Source organism: Telmatherina bonti (genome assembly GCF_933228915.1).
Source record: "Telmatherina bonti genome assembly, chromosome: 8".
NCBI lineage: Eukaryota > Metazoa > Chordata > Actinopteri > Atheriniformes > Telmatherinidae > Telmatherina > Telmatherina bonti.
In genome coordinates, this window is record NC_136626.1 from 34,826,552 (window position 1) to 34,847,574 (window position 21,023).

At 42.3% G+C, this 21,023-nt stretch overlaps 2 protein-coding genes across 2 annotated transcripts; both read left to right on the plus strand.

Annotated features, from left to right (window-relative positions):
• Nucleotides 1–1,941: 1,941 nt before the first annotated feature.
• Nucleotides 1,942–10,037, plus strand: LOC306759694 (allantoinase, mitochondrial; the record flags this gene model as incomplete). The annotated part of the gene is made up of 11 exons (XM_079245408.1): nt 1,942–2,088; nt 2,206–2,357; nt 4,269–4,383; nt 4,476–4,622; nt 5,690–5,735; nt 5,869–5,962; nt 6,059–6,245; nt 6,336–6,474; nt 9,540–9,712; nt 9,782–9,814; nt 9,888–10,037. The coding sequence occupies 11 exons, from the start codon at nt 1,942–1,944 to the stop codon at nt 10,035–10,037; spliced, it is 1,383 nt and encodes a 460-aa protein (XP_079101534.1).
• A 2,285-nt stretch (nt 10,038–12,322) lies between these two features.
• agxta (alanine--glyoxylate and serine--pyruvate aminotransferase a) lies at nt 12,323–18,663 on the plus strand (the record flags this gene model as incomplete). The annotated part of the gene is made up of 11 exons (XM_079244853.1): nt 12,323–12,481; nt 14,494–14,686; nt 14,821–14,885; nt 14,970–15,070; nt 15,152–15,222; nt 15,296–15,380; nt 15,453–15,551; nt 15,649–15,718; nt 18,145–18,240; nt 18,336–18,464; nt 18,556–18,663. 11 exons carry the CDS (start codon nt 12,323–12,325, stop codon nt 18,661–18,663), a joined length of 1,176 nt encoding a protein of 391 aa, XP_079100979.1.
• Nucleotides 18,664–21,023: the final 2,360 nt, after the last annotated feature.

Sequence of the window (21,023 nt, forward strand, 5' to 3'; positions counted from 1 at the left end):
GTACAAGTTAAATATATAGCAACAAAATGCGAGGATGTGATGCTGATGGCCACTCAGGAACCAAAAAGGGAGAGAGAGGGGAGAGATGAAAAGATGTAAAGGTGAAAAGATGGGCAGCTAAGCCTTTCCCTGCCCATTATCTGGAGAGCAACCAAAACCATCCCCACACAGGGAAGGTTATGGGGGGAGAGGGGGGGCAGGGTAGTGGATCCACAGCTTAGTGCCTCCCCACTACACTAGGAGGGGAGTGGAGGAGGAGTGGGGCCCAGGCTAGGCTTGCTTTGTGCTTTGAGAAGGAACGTGGAGAGAAAACTACATCTAGTAAAAAAGAACAAATTAAGGTACTAAAAACAGGAGCATACGTTCTGAGGTTGATCCATCAGGTTGTCATCCAACACTCGACCAGCTGAAGAAGATTGAGTCAGACTCACCAGTCACTTTATGACGGGGGTGTCCAGCTCTGGCCCTCCAGGGCCACAATCCAGCAGGTTTTCTGTGTATTTCTGCTCCAACACACCTGACTCAAACTAATCAGTCATTATGCAGAACTTCATAGGCTGTTGGATCCATTTAATGGAAGCCAGCTGTGTTGGAGCAGGGATACATCAAATTCCTGCAGGGCAGCGGCAGTTAAGAACTGACTTTGGACACCCCTGCTTCATGAGGTCCACCTTACCGGTTGGAGCCACTTTTTCCTCCAGAACTGCTTTAATTCTGGATGTGATGGATTCAGTTTCTCCATCTTCTATTGTCCAGTTCTGGTGAGTCTGTGTGAATTGTAGCCTCAGTTTCCTGTTCTTACTGACAGGAGGGAACCCGCTGTGGTCTTCTGCTGCTGGAGACCATCTGCTTCCAGGCTGGACGTGTTGTGTGTTCAGAGATGATGTTCTGCAGATCTTGGATGGAACCAGTGCTTACTGGACTTCCTGTTGTCTTTCCATCATCTCCAACCAGTCTGTCCATTCTCCTCTGACCTCTGACATCAACCAGACATTCTGGTCCAGACAAACTGCTGCTCGCTGGATATTTTCTCTTCTTCAGACCTTCTCTGGAAACACTAGAGATGGTTGTGTGTGGAAATCCTAGTAAACACTCAGACCAACAACCATGCTGCGTTCAAAGTCACTAAAATCTCCTTTCTTCCTCATTCTGATGCTCAGTTTTACCTTCATCAAGTCGTCTTCATCATGTCTACATAACTAAATGCTGCCATGCAATTGGCTGATTAGGTATTTGTATTAACAAGCAGCTGAACAGGTGGAGCTGATAAAGCATCTGGTGAATTTACACCATGTGTAAGTATAAAGAATCTGCATAAATAAAATGCAACTTCTCTCTAAACATCTAACATATTTCGGGTCATTGTTGCATAAAGTTGATGTGCTGAGGAGTGAATGTCTCTAACTGAAATGCAGACTTTCTGTGAGGCATTGAAATGCACGAAGTTGCAAAATAAACTGGGTTCCTGCTGAGAACCAGCTGTGAACCCACTTTATTATCTACAAGTGAGCTGAAAGATGCCAGTGTTTATATTATTCATTTATTTTTTAATTTGCATAATTTTCTGCAGCTCATGAGGGATGAACTGGTTTTGTTTTGGAGTGACATAATAATAATTAGGATTATGTCACGACTTTTTTATTTGCATAAACCAAGTGTGCTATTTGTCTGTTTTACTTTAATCTTTGTTGCCACACTCAGTAACACCTGAAGTTCCTCCTCAGTCACTGTCGCACCGCTGTGCATGATTACATTTATCATCCAGCAGGTTGCAAGGCTTAAAAAAAGAGAAAAACAAAGTCAACAAGCTGTTGTCCTTTGACCTGTATAGCAGGAGGTGGTGCCTCTGCTCCCAGCCACTGAACAGACCAGATTATATCTCCAGTGAAGCTGCAGAGTTCGGCCTCTCTGTTGTGATCATTCATACTAAATAAAACCAACATGGAGCTGGGATCGTTGATTCATGCCGTTAAGAGTGAGAGAGTACTAGTTGGTGATGAAGTGCGTCCTGCTGTCATCATAATAAAGGATGGGAAGATACACCAGATTCTCTCCAGCAGCAGCTTCACTGAGCAGGTTGGCTGTGAGGTAAGCCGGTTTGCATGTTTCCCAGAGTCTGCAGGTTTCTGTTGTCCAGCGCAGTGATTTAACGCTGTTTGTCTAAGTCTGTGACTGATGGTGTTATCCTTAAATCCACTTTAACAGGTGTTGGATGTGGGAGACTGTGTGGTGATGCCAGGCATTGTAGATTGTCACGTTCATGTGAATGAACCGGGCCGCACCACCTGGGAGGGCTTCTGGACGGCAACCAGAGCTGCTGCAGCTGGAGGGGTGACCACGATAGTGGACATGCCCCTGTAAGTTAGAATAAATAAATGATCAGTATATTACAAATGGAAACAAGTTACAAAATGTTAATGCAGTTTTTAAACATTTATTTAAATCTTTTTTTTATTTTCTTTTTTAATGCACTGACTGATTTAGGAGATTAAATACCAGCTGCCAGTTTTTAACACATTTCATGTTTGAATTTTCTGGTTTTTCTTTCAATGTACAACCTAATCTCTACTCTACATAATGAGCTCATGTTGAATCTGAAGCAGCAACACGTCTGTAAAAAGTTGTTCCAGGATGATGTTTAGCATCGTTAGCATCTCTTCTTCCATCTGTCTGGAAACATCTGGGAAGTGAGGAGAGCAGCTGCTGGAGGTTCAGGAGAGGAATGTCGTCCCGTTCTGGTCTGATGCAGGATTCCAGCTGCTCTACTGGACCTTGTTGCAGGATTTCTGCTTCCATGATGGTCCAGATGTTTTGTACTGGTTATAACATCTGGACTGCAGCAGACCAGTTCTCCTGTTCCACCATGCTGCTGTGATGATGCAGGATGTGGTCCAGCATGGTGGAACCTGCAAGGTCTTCCCTGAAAGAGACGTTGTCTGGATGGGAGCAGATGTTTCAGCATTGATGGAGCTTCCCAGATGTGGAAGCTGCCCACGCCATCGGCACTAATGCAACCCCATCCCATCAGAGATGCAGGCTGATAACAAGCTGGATGCTCCCTCTCCTCTTTAGTCTGCAGGACACGCCGTCCATGCTGTCCACAAACTATTCCACATCTTCATCCAGGTTTCCACTCAGAACATTTTAAATGAGCTTTGGTCCAGAGAAGACGGTGTGTTTCTGGATCCTCTTCACATATGATGGAGCTTTAACCTGCATGTGTGGATTTCAGCCTGAACTGGGTTCACAGACAGATTTCTGGAATCTTCCTGAGTCCATGCACTGGTTTCCAGTAGAGAATCATGTCTGCTTTTACTGCAGTGCTGCCTGAAGACTCCAAGATCCCCAGAGTCCAGTTTGACCTTTAATCTGGTCACATGCACACAGAGATTCCTCCTGATTCTTTGAATCTTTTAATAATAATATACACTGTTAATGGTGGTCTCTTCACATTTTCATAGTTTTAAGATGAGGGACTACTTTGAAAATTGTTCCACAATTTTTGATCAAGTTTGTCTCAGACTGGTGAAGCTCTATCCATCTTTCCATCTGGGAGACTCTGCCTCTTTGAAATACTCCTTAGTCACGTTACTGACCTGTTGCTTATTAGTAATTTTCTTATTTGCACCAATTTATTTTCTGGCATTTTATTCCTCCTGCTCCAAACTTTTTACAGACATGTTGCTGCCATCAGATTCAAATCAGCTCATATTTTCTATTAAATGGTAAAATGTCTCATGTTTCCAGACATCTCAATTAAAAAAAGATCACAACAAAACAAGAATAAAGTAAAGTATGTTGTTAATTTGACTTTTAATGTTTTTTTTATTTTATATTTTCTTGAAATATCTTTTGTTGTTCTTTCTAGTTTAAGTTCACTACAGTCATGGTAGTGAGTTGGCTAACTGTTTGGATTATCATGAATTTTAATATTAAAAGTAAATTATATTTTCATATTTTATTATTGGTGTGGGCAAATTTAGCAGATTATGCAACTTTAAAAAGCCTGAAATATCTAATGAGGCTTTTGTGTATGGATTGCTGCCCAGCTAACTCTCCATCATTAGCTTGTAGCTAGCTAAGCTAGCATGCTGCATAAAACCTTAACTCTGCTTTTAGCAAAGAATGATAAGACAATACTTTTAACCTTCAGCAGTAAATCTCTGAAAAGGACAATCTTGAAGTATTGTTTGTCAGAAGTACCCTAGTTATGGACATGAAGTTGTAGTGCAGACAACAGTTCAATGTTTTGGTCATGATTCCTCCAGAAACAGTATCCCTCCAACCACAACGCTTGACAATCTGCATGAGAAGCTGAAGGAAGCGACAGAGAAGTGTTTTGTGGACATGGCCTTCTGGGGAGGTGTTATCCCTGGAAATCAGGTTCAGTTAAACAACTTTGATAAAATAAAAATGACCCAGTTGTGTTGTTTTGTCCTTGGATGTGAGAAACTAAATATGAATGTCTTTAACAGCTGGAACTTCAGCCTATGATCCAGGCTGGTGTGGCTGGCTTCAAGTGTTTCCTCATCCATAGTGGTGTTGATGAGTTCCCCCATGTGGCTGACGGTGACCTCCACACAGCTATGAAGCAGCTGCAAGGCACAGGAAGTGTCCTGCTGGTAACTCTAAGTGCTAAATACTTCACATTAACTGCACGGCAACTGAGCTACAAGCTCAAGTCTACAGATCCTGGGTGGCAACCATAGACTGTATGGTGAAAATATGTCATATGACGTGGCCATGGATTAATAACACATGGGAAGAACATAACTAATGCCAACAATATACTTTATTTTCATTTCAGGCTTGTGCGTGATTATGTCATGACTGATTCACTTCATTTTTGCAGCTGGTCAGAAATTAACACTATGCATTCACAAGCGGCAACATGCGAGTAGCCCAGCAGGGGATGTGCAGGTACAGATTTGAACAGATATAAGCTAACAGGGTCTACAACTCTAAAAATGACAAAATGTCTGTAAACAAGCTTCATTTGAAACTAATTTTTATGGGTCCATCCAAGTTTGTAGCTTTTTGGCAAGGCTTGATAACCACATCCAGTTGCTAGGATACAGAGGATGACAGCAAGGCGCTCTGCTGAGTTTACAGGATCACTGGTTTGTTGTGTGAAATTACTGAATTAATGAGGAAGGAAAGCAACACATACTTGCTGTTATCACAGTGTACTCATTATAGAGACCTTACCATTTACAACAGGGTTTCTCATCCCAGTCCTGGAGGACTCCTGGCCTGCATCCCTTTAGATCAGGCATCCCCAGCTCTGGTCCTCTAAGTCCTCCAGACTTTCAGTACCCTTTGGTTAATGTCTCTTTACCAGACTTCAGCAGAGCTTGTCAGAGAACCATTGCATTTGAATTTGGTGTGTTGCAGCAGGGAAACATCTAAAACCAGCAGAATGGCTGGCCTTGAGGACCAGGCCCTGGGATCACTGTTTCAGATGTTTCCACCTTCACCAAACCCAGTTCAGATCAGCTGCTCTGTTATCAAGTCCTGTGGAAGCCAGTCAATGAGCCATTTATTTCATGGTGTCTGCAATTCTAAAAGAAGAGTTTAAACTACATGTAAAAATGACTAATTTAGTTTTTATTTGTTTAATTTTCTATGTTTTCAAACCTATTTTGGTTTTAGTTGTACATTTTGCTGATCTTTTCTGTCTTTCTTGCAGTTTCATGCAGAGAGGGATGTTCAGGAATCAACAGAGGATGCTGGTGGTAACAATGTCGCATGGTTTCATATCGTTTATAAATCGCATTTTAAAAGAGAGAAATACTGTTAAAAATCCAGCTTTGTTTTGTCTGTAAGCCTGTTCTTCATTTTTGTTTGCAACTCCCCTCATCATGTCAGAACCTTGCCGTTACTCCACCTTCCTGCAGTCCAGGCCAGATGTAATGGAGGTCGAGGCGATTCGCACAGTCACTGACCTCTGTCTGCAGTACCGGTGAGAACATCAGCCCACTAACATCTGGATAGTTTATATTTCAGCTCAGGATTTACTTGTTTGCTGCAGTAACAACAAGCTTTTTGTTTGCTGAAGGGTGCGATGCCACATCGTTCACTTGTCCTCTGCTAAACCCCTGAAACTGATCCAGGAGGCCCGGCAGGCGGGGGCCCCTTTGACGGTGGAGACGACCCACCATTACCTCAGCCTGTGTGCAGAAAACATACCTGAGGGGGCTACACAGTTCAAGTGCTGCCCTCCCATCCGAAGCTCTGTTAACAGAGTAAACAGTCACAGAGGATTGTTCCTGGTTGACATAAAAGGAGATAATTTGGTTTATATTTAGTCTGCTGATGTTTTTCTGCCCCTCCAGGAGCAGCTATGGTCTGCACTGAAAGCTGGACACATTGACATGGTGGTGTCTGATCACTCCCCCTGCACACCTGATCTGAAGAAACTCAACATTGGAGACTTCACTCAGGCTTGGGGAGGGATTTCATCCTTACAGTTTGGTACAGTTTCATTTCCTTTCTTACTCTGTGAGCTACTCTGGAAACTAATGTTGGTAGTTTGGTACGTGTCTTTTCAAACTGAACCACAGTACCGAACTGAATAATACAGAATAATTATACTGAATAAATATGTGCAGGTGGTTTCGTTCAGTAGGAACAGCTTATTTAGTGTAACACACATCCAGAAAAGTCCTGCAAGCATTATGTCATTGAGAAATATCTCCAGAACTGCGTTTATTTTATCCCAGCCCTTAAAACTTTATTCCTAACTTTGTAGAAATAACACACAGATCAACAGTGACCAAGCTTTTTGTCATCTGCCTTTTAGGCATCACCCTGCAATGAAAACATCTTCCTGGCTTTATTCCAGCCGCAGAGGACCATTATTCTTCTTTTCAGAAACACACAGAGCATTCTGTTTGCTTGTTGAACTTTGGCTGCTTCTGATTGGTCGTTATTGTCAATTTAAGCTCTCTGATTGGTCGAAAGTTTGACAGAAAGTGGCTTCACATTGTTAGCATCACAGCCAAAAAAGAAGAGAAAGGCACACGTGCAATGAAGACCAAGAGGAACTGACAGATAGGACATACTATATACACCTGCATGATAACTAATCCATCTGTTGCTTAGTTAGGTTGGTGCATGTCATCGACCCGTATTTATAAGGTTTTTATTAAATCTCATTTAAACCAGGATCATCCGGGGACTCGATTTAATTAGATGGGGAATTCCTTAAAGTTGTGTGTGCTGTGAGGGCATGTGTATGTCTGAGTGGGAGTGGAGCAGTAACAGTTTACTCCAAGAAACTTCCCGTTTCATGACAGATTTCCAGTTTTTGCTCCAAGCGTCCTCCCAGCCGAGCCCCGTGCCTGCCAAGTTTCACCCCCCAAACCTCCCCTGAGTCTGCTGACCACAGTCTGGATGTGGAAGCAGGAAAAGTAAACGGCTATTTCTGACAGAGTTTACAGTTGCAATGGAAGTAACGGACTGGAGCAGCATGCCGGTTTAGGTTCTAGCAGCGCAATGAGGTTCACTTACTAAACCATTACAAAAAAAAAAAGACAGGATGGAAAGACAACAAAAAATTAACTGGTTTTGTTGAGGCTAAACGCTTGTTTTGGGGCAGTGTCCAGCTCACCTGGTTGGTCAGAAATACCTTAGACCAGTCTTAGACAAAGACAAAAGCCCCTGAATGGCTGGCCTGAGTTCAAATCCAAGCCTCGTGTCCACCCCCTGCGCCACTTTCCTTTCTACCTACTCTACAATAAAAGCCAATACAGCCACAAAATAGAAAAAGAAGACAGAAAAAAGAACGTATAAACAAAGCAATGCTTTATTAATTCTCATATAACTGTTGTTTGTTCACCTGGTGCTGATTCAACATGCTAAAAACTGTAACATCAAGATGTGTCAAGCGTGTCACACCTCAAAGGAACATGAAACAGATTTTCAGCAATGCAACGTTTCTTTAGTCCTGGTCCTCAGGGAACCCTTTAACATACATGACTTAACCAGCTGGTGCAGGAGTTGACAACAAGTTGTCGGCAAACCTTTTCATCTGGATCAAGTGTGTTGCAGCAGGGAAACACTAAAACCTGCAGGATGGTAGATCTCAAGGACCGTAGCTGGTGATCACTGCCCCAGATCTTCCAAATGGCTGATTGTCAATGTGAATTTAAGACGTTTCCATTTACTGTAAGCCAGGTGTGTTGGAGCAGGGATCCATCAAAAACCTGCATGACAGTGCCCTCAAGGACAAACTTGGCCTACAGAAATGATCACACCATTTCAAACCCAGTATGGGGATTCTACCATGCCCTGGACATGTGGACAAACTTAGCGAACGTGCATTTTCCTGGGATACAAAGCTATTAGGTTACATTAGATTATGCCGCTTCTCCGGGGTCGGGTCACAGGGGCAGCAGCATAAGCAGTAAAAGCCCAGACTTCCCTCTCCCCAGCCACATTTGCCAACTCTGCGGGTGGAACCCAAGGTGTTCCCAGGCCAGCTGGGAGATATAATCCCTCCAGTGTGTCCTGGGTCTTCCCCAGGGTCTCCTCCCAGAGGGGCGTGCCTGGAACACCTCACCAGGGAGGTCCAGGAGGCATCCTGACCAGATGCCCGAGCCACCTCAACTGGTTCCTCTTGATGTGAAGGAGCAGTGGCTCTACTCTGAGCCCCTCCCGGATGACCAAGCTCCTTACCCTATCTCTAAGGAAGAGCCCGGCCACCCTGAGGAGAAAAAACTCATTTCAGCTGCCAGTATACGAGATCTTGATCTTTCGGTCACGACCCACAGCTCATGACCATGGCTTTAAAAGTTTTAATTCATCTTAATGATGAATGCTGTTTTTTCATTTACATCCTACAGGATTAGTCTGAACCTGAGCGATTCTCTGCTGTAAGAGATGCTGAATCAAATTCACTATTTAATAGTGATGTGTGGGGTAGCAGTTTAGCTGCTCCCCCCTTTCCTTTCCCATAACTCCCTGTAAAACAGACTAGGCAAAGTTCACGGAGCGGTAAACAACCCCTGAGTGCCAGTTTAAAGCAATCATTTACAGTTTTCAGTGACAAAGAGAGCGGTCAAAGTCTGAGTCCATAGACTGGATGTAAAAGATGGACGGAGCCTCTGTGACGTCACCCGTAGGTTTCTGAAGAGCTGAATTAAAGGCAGTTCCTACCGTCGCAATCTTAGCAACGTCATGTGTGCCGTCGCTCCTGGAAAATACAAATATGGCAAAGAGGTGGAGCTGAGAGGGGGGCTGCGAAGGTAAACCTGACCTGGTTTTTTGTATCAGGCTATAAACACATTTATTTCTGTGAAGTTGGTCTTTTTAACATGGGACTCTATGGGACTGACTCCCTTTTGAAGCCCCTAGTGGATGAAGTGGGAACTGCAGTTTTTGGCACTTTCACATTGGCTTCATGTTTTACCGCCAGAAGTTGGCATTTTGTTTGCACAGTGAGAGAAAAACGCTGAATGCAGCAGCAGAAAGTATGAAGACCTGTGACATATTTTAAAGTTGACTGGTATCGACTGGGTTTTTTCACCGTTTTCCAGGCTTGCCTCTCTTCTGGACTTCAGCCAGTCAGAGAGGCTTTCAGCTGCCTGATGTTGTGAGGCTCCTCAGCCAAAAGACGGCCCAGCTGTGTAGCCTTGGCAACCGGAAGGGCAGCCTGGCCCCAGGCTTTGATGCCGACTTGGTCATATGGGACCCAGAGAGAGAATTTGTGGTTAGTATTAGGATTGCTTACGTTATGTAATCATCAGAGGTTTAATCAGCTGTTTTTAAAACTGTACAGATTGAAGAAGCAAGTATACATCACAAAAACAAGGTAAATAACCTCATTCAGAAATGTTTACTATGAACTGAGATGTTTGGATGACTTAACGACTGTGTGTGTGCAGCTGACTCCTTACCTGGGCTTCAGGCTGCGTGGGGTGGTAGGAGCCACCATCCTGAGGGGACGGCTGGTGTACCAAGATGGCAGCTTCTGCCCTGAACCTCTGGGGAAACATCTTCTCATTCCTCAGAGAGCAAATCAAGCACAACTATGAAGCATGACAACAAGCTTTGCCAATGAATGGCACTAAATTCAAGATTTTCTTCATTTTTTCCGTATATGTTCTTATGTTTTATAGCTAACTTCATTTGGAAAAAAACAGTGAATGTGTCTTATTCAGCAGACAGTTACAGATATTTCATAAACTAAATAATAAAGCCTAGAAATAGATTTCAGAGTCAATTAAAAACTTATATTAAACTTATAACTGTTGGGGAATATGCACCACAAAAGTATTTATAACCACAAATGCATGAATGAATAAGTAAATATGCGTCTTCTCCTTCTTTATAAGGAGTTTTCTTCACTGTTGCTGTGCTTCCTAAAAGGATATCCCAGGATAAACCGTAATAGGTAGATGACGGCTTTTCCTGGTTCTGGTTCTGATGGAGCTCAGAATGGAGAATCAAAGAGAAGATTTGATGCAATCCTTTGGTTTCCAGAGCTACGCCATTATTTTTCAAAAATGGTTTTTTGAACATAGTAATTATAAATCCTATGAATGTGAATCATGTAATGGACTTGTTGGATGGATCATATGTGGACAACAATGAATTGGATTGATACGGCAATAAAACATGCTTTATTTTCCCCGTAGGTAAGTTGTGTTGTACTTATGAATGCCCTCACAGCAACAACACAGTGTCACTCAGTCAGTATAACAATAAGTAATTGCATCATGATGAGGGGTTTTGAAGGGGTTACGTCCCATCTAGGGATGCAACCTGCTGCATCTAGCAGCATCAAACTGTGATCAGTGAAAATCAAAGATACTTTATTCATCCCCGAGGGGAAATTCAAAGCTCAAGCCAGCTTGACATACAGACATGTAACATTATTGACCACAGAAGAATACAGAATTAAGCTTAAGCTTAGGCCACGCAGCCAGTTTGTCACAGGCACCGCCCTATAACAGATAAGAAACAGAGATACATTAGGATCATAGGGGGGCTTGAATGAAAGAAAATAGTATTCAAAGGTCCTCCAGAACCAACATGAGTATACTGATCATGGTGGCATCATGGTTTCTCATGCAGTGCAGTCTGAGGGCTCAAAGGTAGGTCACATCCAGTTGATGTTCACTATAGATTGTTTACTACAGAGGTTAAAAGACTAAAGTTCTTTACAATCTTTGATTCTCTGACAAAGCTTTCCATGACCCACCCTCACTTGAAAAGACAACATTTTTGGCTAACACTCTATTTATACCCAATCTTGGCACCCTTACCTGCCTTTTCTGTAAAAAGTGTTTTTATTGACCTCTTTCTTTTATTTACCTAAATGTTACATACAGTTGTCATCAAATGTATTCATACCCTTCCATTAAAGAAGGAAAATAACAGCTGCCTGTAAAATGAGCAGAAATTGACAAACGTAATTATAAAAAAAAAAAAAAAAAAATTATTAAAATAATTACATTGTTTTCTAATTCTAGTTTGAGAATTTTTTTTTTTTTAATGGATTTTGGATTGATTTGTTTGTTTGTTTGTTTTTCCTCAATTCAATTAAAATGAAAAAACAGTGCTTTATATCACTAAATTATAGTTTCGCAAATTTTCGGTTTTTCTTCCTTTATTCAGTCAGAGGAATTAGAATAGAAATCTGCAGAGTTTTCTTATTTTCCGTCATTGAGGTTTGTTTCTTAAAAGATGATTTTGAATTCTCTTCAGGAAACGAGGCACAATTCAAGCCTTTTTTTCTTACGCTTTAAACATTTCTGTGTTATAATAGTGCTTCCTGTCACTACATAAGGTTTCAGTTTTGAGTCTTTTCTGCTTTGCTGACTGTATCTTCAGTTACGCTGACTAAACCTTTAAGAAACTTATGAGCTGGTTTTCCACCAGAAATAGAACGACACAGGGCCTCTACACCTGTTTCTGCAAGGCACTTAAAAGCATGGAGCTTCACACCAGTCGTTACTGGTCATACTGACACCATGTTTGCACAAACAACACGGATTTGCTCTGAAAGCACAGAGATACAAAAACACAGCAGTCCCAGTTAATCCTGCAGTTAATAATTAACATCTAAGGACATGCTTCATGACTTGTTTATTTTAAAATAAAAAAGGGAATGTTCTGAGCTACCTGCGCTCATTGCACACAGAGAGCAGACTGTTTACAGAAGGGGAAAAAAAGATAAAAGCAGACGACGTTGGGACAGACCTCTGATCTGAGGACATCACTGGTCAGACTAGGGGGTGTGCTCGGTGGAAGGCATTTATTCACCTCCTTCCACGGCTCGTCTGGTTTTTACTTTCCTTCCTGAGCTGTAGAGAGCATGTTTCCCGTCTCCATACCGCCGCCACAATGCCTGCAGAAGCCTCTGGTGGTTCCCAGTCGTCACATGTTTGGACCAGGACCTTCCAACGTTCCCCCACGCATCCTGGAGGCTGGAGCCAAGCCTGTCATTGGACACATGCACCCAGAGATATTTGAGGTAACTTAACAGATGGTGTAACCCAACTAGCAGGAAACTAACATGACAGACAGTAGAAGCTTTTCTCTTCCGATCTGCTTGTTTAGTTGAGATGGATGAGTTTGATCTTTTGTTTTACATCTGTAGTCTGGGTCCGACATAATTTGGACACATTAAACCTGTTTATGACAAAAAAAGAATGACTGAATGACATTTATTAAACTACACAACAGGATATGAATGGTTCAGATATTTCATCCAACAAGTCTGAACCTGCAGCATGTAAAAAGTTTCTCAGGTCCATCTGTTCAACTGCTTGTTTACACAAATATACGTCATATAAATGCCAAACAGGGTGGTACAATTCCCACAGTCTCACCAGAACTGGACAATAGAAGATGGAGAAACGTTGCTGGTCTGATGAGTCTCCAGTTCAGCTCCACATTCACATGGTAGGATCAGAATCTGCTGGAAACATCATGACAACATGGATCCATCCTGCCGTCAGGATCAAGGCTTCAGGCTGCTGCTGGTGGAATGATGGGGGGAGGTTTTCTGGTCCCACTTTGGTCCCCTTAGTACCAACATTACATGGTTTAACCTCCACAGCCTACCTGAGTCCTGCTGCTGACCATGTCCATCCCTTTCTGAGCACAGTGTAGCATCTTCTGATGGAAACTTCCAGCAGGATGATGCACCATGTCACAAAGCTCACATCATCTCCACCATGACGATGAGTTCACTGTCCTCCAACGGCTCCACAGTCACCAGATCTACATCCAGCAGAGCAGCTTTGGGATGAGGTGGAACGGGAGATTCTCATGGTGATGTGGTGGAACGGGAGGTTCTCATCATGATGAGGTGGAATGGGAGATTCTCATGGTGACGAGGTGGAACGGGAGATTCTCATCATGATGAGGTGGAACGGGAGATTCTCATGGTGATGAGGTGGAACGGGAGATTCTCATCATGATGAGGTGGAACGGGAGATTCTCATGGTGATGAGGTGGAACGGGAGATTCTCATGGTGATGAGGTGGAACGGGAGATTCTCATGGTGACGAGGTGGAACGGGAGATTCTCATGGTGACGAGGTGGAACGGGAGATTCTCATCATGATGAGGTGGAACGGGAGATTCTCATGGTGACGAGGTGGAACGGGAGATTCTCATGGTGACGAGGTGGAACGGGAGATTCTCATCGTGATGAGGTGGAACGGGAGATTCTCATCATGATGAGGTGGAACGGGAGATTCTCATGGTGACGAGGTGGAACGGGAGATTCTCATCATGATGAGGTGGAACGGGAGATTCTCATGGTGATGAGGTGGAACGGGAGATTCTCATGGTGATGAGGTGGAACGGGAGATTCTCATGGTGATGAGGTGGAACGGGAGATTCTCATGGTGACGAGGTGGAACGGGAGATTCTCATCATGATGAGGTGGAACGGGAGATTCTCATCATGATGAGGTGGAACGGGAGGTTCTCATCATGATGAGGTGGAACGGGAGATTCTCATCATGATGGAGCAAATTTGGAGCAAAATCTCTGAAGAATTTGCTGCACGGTGGCTCAGTGGTTAGCACTGTGGCCTCACAGCAAGAAGGTCGTTGGTTTGGTCAGTGGCCTTTCCGTGTGGATTTTGCATGTTCTCCCCATGTATGCGTGGGTTCTCTCCGGGTACTCCAGCTTCCTCCCACCATCCAAAGACATACATGTTAGGTTAATTGGTCACTCTACATTGCCCCTAGGTATGAGTATGAGTGTGAGTGGTTGTTCGTCTCTCTGTGTGGCCCTGCAATGGACTGGCGAGCTGTCCAGGGTGTACCCTGCCTGTCGCCCAAAGCCAGCTGGGATAGGCTCCAGCTTCCCCGCGACCCTGAATTGGATTAAGCGGTTCAGAAAATGAATGAATGAATCTCTGAAGAATGTTTTCGACGCCTCACATAACAACTAGACAAATCCGCGGCTGCAGTTTATCTTCGGTTTTTCAGTGAAATCTGCAGGTAAATTTAACTGGTTTTACGTTGCAGATCATGAGTGACATCAGAAGTGGAATCCAGTACATGTTCCAGACTCATAACAAGATGACGTTCGCTGTGAGTGGAACTGGCCACACTGCGATGGAGTGTGCCATCTTCAACACGGTGGAGCCCGGGGACAGCGTTCTGACAGCGGTGAACGGTATCTGGGGAGAGCGGGCAGCGGACATGGCAGAGAGGATCGGTAAGGCTACAGATAATTCAGTTTCCAGGATCCATAAACTGATGGATTGATGCACATTGAGTCCATTATCGGTGGCAAGAAGGCAGAAGTGAGGGTAGGATTTAACCAGAGCGTCTCCTGCATCAACCCAACAGGTGCCAGAGTAAACACCTTAGTGGCGCCTCCTGGTGGATACTTGACCAACGCCGACATTGAAAAGGTTTCCCAACAATGCAGCTCTGATTTCGATCAACTTGACCCCCAATGCCACAGTTCATGTTATCATTGTGTTAACCTGCTGCAGGCTTTGTTAAGTCACAGACCGGTGCTGTTCTTCCTCGCACAAGGAGAGTCCTCTACAGGAGTCCTGCATCCTTTAGATGGCATCGGAGATCTGTGTCATAAGTAAGACACAGAGCTCACTTGTCAGTCGTCCCTGAAACAATGAACAGATGATTGCAGACGTGTTTTGGTTTGTGTGTGCAGGCATAACTGCCTGTTTCTTGTCGACTCTGTGGCTTCAATAGGAGGAGCTCCGCTCTACATGGACCAACAAGGTTTGCAGATAAACTCAGCTAAATGTTTCCAACACGTCATGGATGGTTTCTCTGATAACATTTTTACTTGCAGGGATTGACATCCTGTACACAGGCTCCCAAAAGGTTCTGAATGCCCCTCCGGGTACAGCACCCATCTCATTCAGTGACAGAGCATGGTGAGAGGTGGCTGTGATATATTTCATATGCTTGTTAAAAGCAAAACACAAACCTGTTCAATGTGTCCACAGTCAGAAGGTTTTCAACCGGAGGACAAAACCAGCGTCGTTCTTCTTGGATTTGAGTTGGCTTGCAAACTACTGGGGATGTGATGACAAGCCATCGAGAGTGTACAACTTTTATTTTGTTTGGGTTTTTTTATACGATTATTGATGCAGAGGCAAATTCATTCTGCTGAACTTTGTGTTTTTCATGTCTCCTCTGCAGATATCACCACACGGGTCCTGTCACGGCTTTCTACTGCCTGAGGGAGAGTCTGGCTGTCCTCGCTGAGGAGGTGGGATATGTGCTGGCATCAGATGTGTTGATCTGGCATCTGTTTGGAGCTTCAGCCGATCTGTGCTTGACTCTAGTGATGATCATAAATTTGTTACATCGAGGCATGAATATGAATTTGTCATTTACAAACTTTTTCTTTTCAAAGAAAATATTGTTCTCATCCATTTGATTTTGATTAATTTAATTTAAGGTGCCGTGTATAAAAAAGTAAATGAATACAAATCAAAGGTAAATGACAAATTTTATGTTCCATTAAAATGTATGTATCTGTGACAAATCATGACTAAAATAACTTTAGTTTTTGTTCTTAGAATGAGCCACTTTTATCTACCTGACGTGCAGGGCCGGATTAAAAGTGCAGAGGTCCCTGGGCCCAAAGTGTTCCAGGGGCCCCTTCCCCACCAAAACATTGTGAAAATTGTGAACGATACACTGAAACATTTCTAACATCTCTCAGCCAATGGTACCAATAGTAACACACTAGCCACTGTGGTGTAACTATCTGGCTTTTATGTACATTTTATTTCATGTCCAAACTGCTGGTGTTTGTCCTACATGGGCCCAAGTGGGCGTGGGCCCCCTGGATAATTCGGCCTTGCTGCTGTGGGTCCACATTCATGCTGCTGCTGCCATATTTGTGCCCATTTTTACCACGGTGTTTCTGAAGAACATACAGCTATTTCAGCCTGAATCTAAATTTAAACCAGCTGGGAAAAAAGATGCACAGCAACATGAAAAGCTGGTTCTCATCAGTCACCAATACATACTGGCTCTTCTTGACAAACTGGGATGTCGTCAGTGGTTAAAGGCTGGATTCCCCCAAACAGCGGGCTGCTGTAGTACCGATGTTACAACAAAACAAAGAAAAGACAGAAAATAGAACATAAAACAGTGCCTGACCAAATGATCAATGATGATCAGATTCAGCTGGATGTGATGTCACATGACCTTCTTCTCTGTAGCAGCTGAAACTGAAGAAGCAGAACGAGTACCGCCTCCCATCCTTTGGTCCTCCAGCAGATGGAGGCAGTGGGAGGACGACTGAGCACCAGTAGAAAATAAAAGTTCAGATCAGCTGGCGGAGATGATCAAACACTAGAATTATTCATTTCACACAGAACCGTGTCTGTGGGAGGACACATGAAGGGTCTAAAACTTCTACAGTTGAGTTTATTTGCGACTCGCAGTCAATAAAAACCACATCAGCTTTGTATTTTAGGTGCTGGAGCAGTGTTTGGGATAAGTAGCATATTCAGTCTCATTTCTGCTGCCGTACGTACAGAAAATGTTTTGTTATATTGATATAGTTGTTGAGACAGTTCATCCACTAGTGGGCAGCACTGAGTTCAGAGTTAACTTCAGTGTTTGCCCCCGGTTGGTGGCGGTAATGCATCAATATAAAGATGTTTACAAACATTCAAAAACGGCACAAAAAGTGAAAAATTAAAACCACTTTTTTTTCTGTTCTCAACTTCTTCTGCATCTTTTTCTTGGTGCTTTTAATTTGGCAGTTTCTGCATCGTCTCCTTGTTCCTCTTCTTCTCTGGTTTGTTCCTTTTGCTGGTTGCGTGTCAGTTATACAACACTGTCCCGTGACTTCCTGTGGTATTTTCTGCATCAAGTGATGGATAGTTAAGGTCCTTGAAAATGGAGCAAATTACATTACACGTCTGTCCGTCTGTGCTGGGCATAAGTCTTTAAAAGGACCATAGAAGAAGACAGCACACGTGTATATAATGTGGAAGTAGTCACCTGTAGCTGCACCTGAGGCCACTGGACCCACTTACAGACATGTTTATGTCTGGAAGAAGTTTGGCCACTGACAGCCACCGTCCATTCACAACTACATTTGGGATTTAAATACCCATCTTTACCAATAGATGGCAGTAATTCAACACACTGGTCTTTTAAGGATTAATTCACCAACCAGCGTGTTGAAGACACAATACAGAACTTTTACCAGTTCCCATCCCGCCCCCCCATCGACGGCTAATCCAGCCTCCATCCTGCACCCTACCTGACCTGTTATCTCTCTCCAGCCAGCAGAAGACCATCTTATGACTCTTGTTTTGTCTCTTTCTCTCTTTTAATCTTGTTGCATTTCTTTGCTGAATCAGGACGCTGCGTGTTCTGAACAGCCAGTTCCTTGTTATACCGTGAAGCAAAACTCTGATGCAATGTTGCGTGATGCTATGGATGTAAAAGTTGTATAGTGTTGGTTTCCCAGCCTCTAGATATGCACATGATAGATGTCACTGTGTCAGAGAACTAGTCCAGGGTGCAGAGTCTTAAAGTCAGAAACTTACGTAATGTCTCTTTAACAGTTTAAATGGAAGTATTCAGCTTATTTTCAGTCTCTTGGGGCTCTAGACTCTCATGATTTCCATCCTGAAAATGCATAAAATAAAAATGTGTGATGTTTAGGGTCTGGAGAATTCCTGGAAAAGACATCAAAATGTGGCTGAATATTTCCACGCTGGTCTGGAGAGCATGGGTCTCAAACTTTTTGTCAAAGAAAAGGTGAGTTTAACAAAGAAATTTGGGTTTTTTTTCCCTTACAGAAGGATTTTACAGCCTGCTATTAATAATATAAAACGAAATGTTTTTCTTTACAGCATGCCAGGTTGCCTACGGTTACCACCATCGTTGCTCCTCATGGATACGACTGGAAAGAGATCACAAGCTACATCATGAAAACTCACAATCTAGAGATTTCTGGAGGCCTGGGACCTTCAGTTGGTTTGGTGAGAAAAAAGGGGAAATCATGTCCATGGAGTGAACGATCAGTTGATCCTTGTTTCTGCTTGTATGAACAAACGTTTTTGTTCTTTCCAGGTGCTTCGTGTTGGACTGATGGGATGTAACAGCAGCAAGGCTAATGTGGACATGGTGCTGGCAGCGCTGAGAGACGCTCTGAAACACTGTCACAAGAGCAAAGTTTAACATGTTTCTGCTCCATGGTGGGAAAAAGTAGGAAAATAAATAATTATTCTTGGAAAACTGTTGTGCAGCTCCACTTTAATGGGTTATAACTGATAAGGGTTTTCAGGCAACAGGTCTTGGCAGGGTGGTGTTAGACGTGCTCAAGGCAGCATCACAAAATCCTTTATATAATCATAGAGATCCACAAAGACAAGTTTTTACACTACTCTAACATTATCACTTCTTAGGAAAAACAGACTATATTTAGGCTCTAATTTGAAATAAGTGCAGAAAAAGAACTTAAACTAAAGTACAGGAAAGATACCTGCCATTTCTTTTAGAGCTAAAGACAACAAACACGTCTCAAACAGCCAAATCTGGTGCTTTTCCACAATGTTTCTCATTGCAGGATTCCTCAAATGATCTGACTTTGCTTGTCTGTAAAAACCAGCACTGACAAGAACATTTACAGCATATTTTACTTTTCCTCTGAGTTTCTCTGTTGTAGGATTTACATCTTATTTAGTTTGATGTTAATTATTGATAAAATAATCTAGTTACTGGCAAAGTTTCACATTTCTAACCTTTTAACATGATATAACATGATATATTGTGTAACATGTCTCAGCACTAGAATTTATACAGAGAATAAAAACATCCCATGTGGTCCAACTATGAAGCATCCCTCATCTGTGTCATCGCTTTCTCCATAATCTTCCTCCTCCTCAATCTCTGCTTCTGTCTCTCTCTGAATCCTAAAGCTTTTCTTCATCCCCCAAATCATCTTTCCTCGTCTTCACTTTCATCATCACAGAACAATTCTCCATTGTTCAGAAGCTGCTTTTGAGTTCACTGTAATCAAAGCATATCTGCTCCAACAGACAACAGACAAGTGAGTCTCTATCATCAAGCAATTAATGGATGTATTAAACCTGCAACCACACCATTCATTACTAATTTAACATTGACTTTGTGTGTTTAGACATCAACTGGAGAAAGTTGGCAAAGCTCTGAAGTAGGGGGGAAGTTTATAATGACATCAAACAGACATTAATTACCCCAAAATGCTGCAAAATACCTGCTAACTGCAAAGGATTTACCCTAAGCGTATCAAACAGAGCTACAGGTACACTTGGCTCAAAAAAAGAATAAAATAACATCACCAACAAAAGAACTTTACTGTTTTAGAACCTTTAGTTAAAGATGTATTCTGATTCTTTAAAATAATACGAAACATTTTCAAAGTCGGTCAAATATTTTCAGTTTAGTTCTGCATAATTTATCTTCCAGCAAGAAAACAGCAAAAATAAAAATTCCTCTAAAAGAAGAAGAAAACAACTCTATGTGGTTACAAACATTCATATTGTTTTGTTTTCCTTTTTTTTATTTAAATACGAGTTTCTTATTATCCCAGAAGATGTCAATAATATCACTTCATAGTTTACAAATTCTTTAAAAATCTGAGAGTTGTAAAATACTAAGAAAAGCATAAACATTACACATTATGTAATACATAACAATAATGAGGAAACATGACTGGCAAATGTGAATTTTGTAATCAGGAGGAAACAAGAGAACATGTGATGGTAAAGTGTCATAAATTTGAAACCAAAAAACAGGTGATTTAAATATTTTAGAGGGATAAAAAAGAAGAAAACTTTCATTATAAAACCATATCATGCAATCTGGAAACATTTAGCTTGAATAAATAAATAAATAAATAATAGCCGTTAATAAAGACATGAGTATTTATTTGTGGTCGTTGATTGCTGTCTCTATCCACACGCTTTACCAAATGGTGGCGGTAATCCACCAACACGTTGTTTGCCAACCGCCAATAAACACCAGAAGAAGAAGCACGTAATTGTACGCGTCATAGACATATACATATATACATAGACGCCTCACTGTGCGCTGGAGAGTGAACAAGCGTCGCCGCCATATTGGATGGGTCTCCGCTTTCGAGTCTTGCTGCAGAGTCAATGTAGTTTCCCCACAGAACTGTTTTCTGTAGAACAACACGTGTATAAAACACTCGAACAAAACACTTTTCTACATTATTGGTTTATAAATAATGTTAACACAGTGAATAATCTAATAAATACAAATAATAAATTTTACTCCTATGAGATGTTTATGGAAAAATATGATATTGATGCTTCACAAAGAGAGTTTTACATGGTAGCATGATTACCTCCACCAAGGAGGTTATGTTTTTACCGGCTTTATCTGTTTGTGTTCAAGATAACTAAAGTTATGGACCGATTTTCATAAAATTTTCAGGACTTGTTGAAAACGTGAAAAGGAAGAACTAATTTAATTTTGGTGGTGATCCAGATCACTGTTTGGATCCAGGAACTTTTTACAGGCCTTGGAAGAGG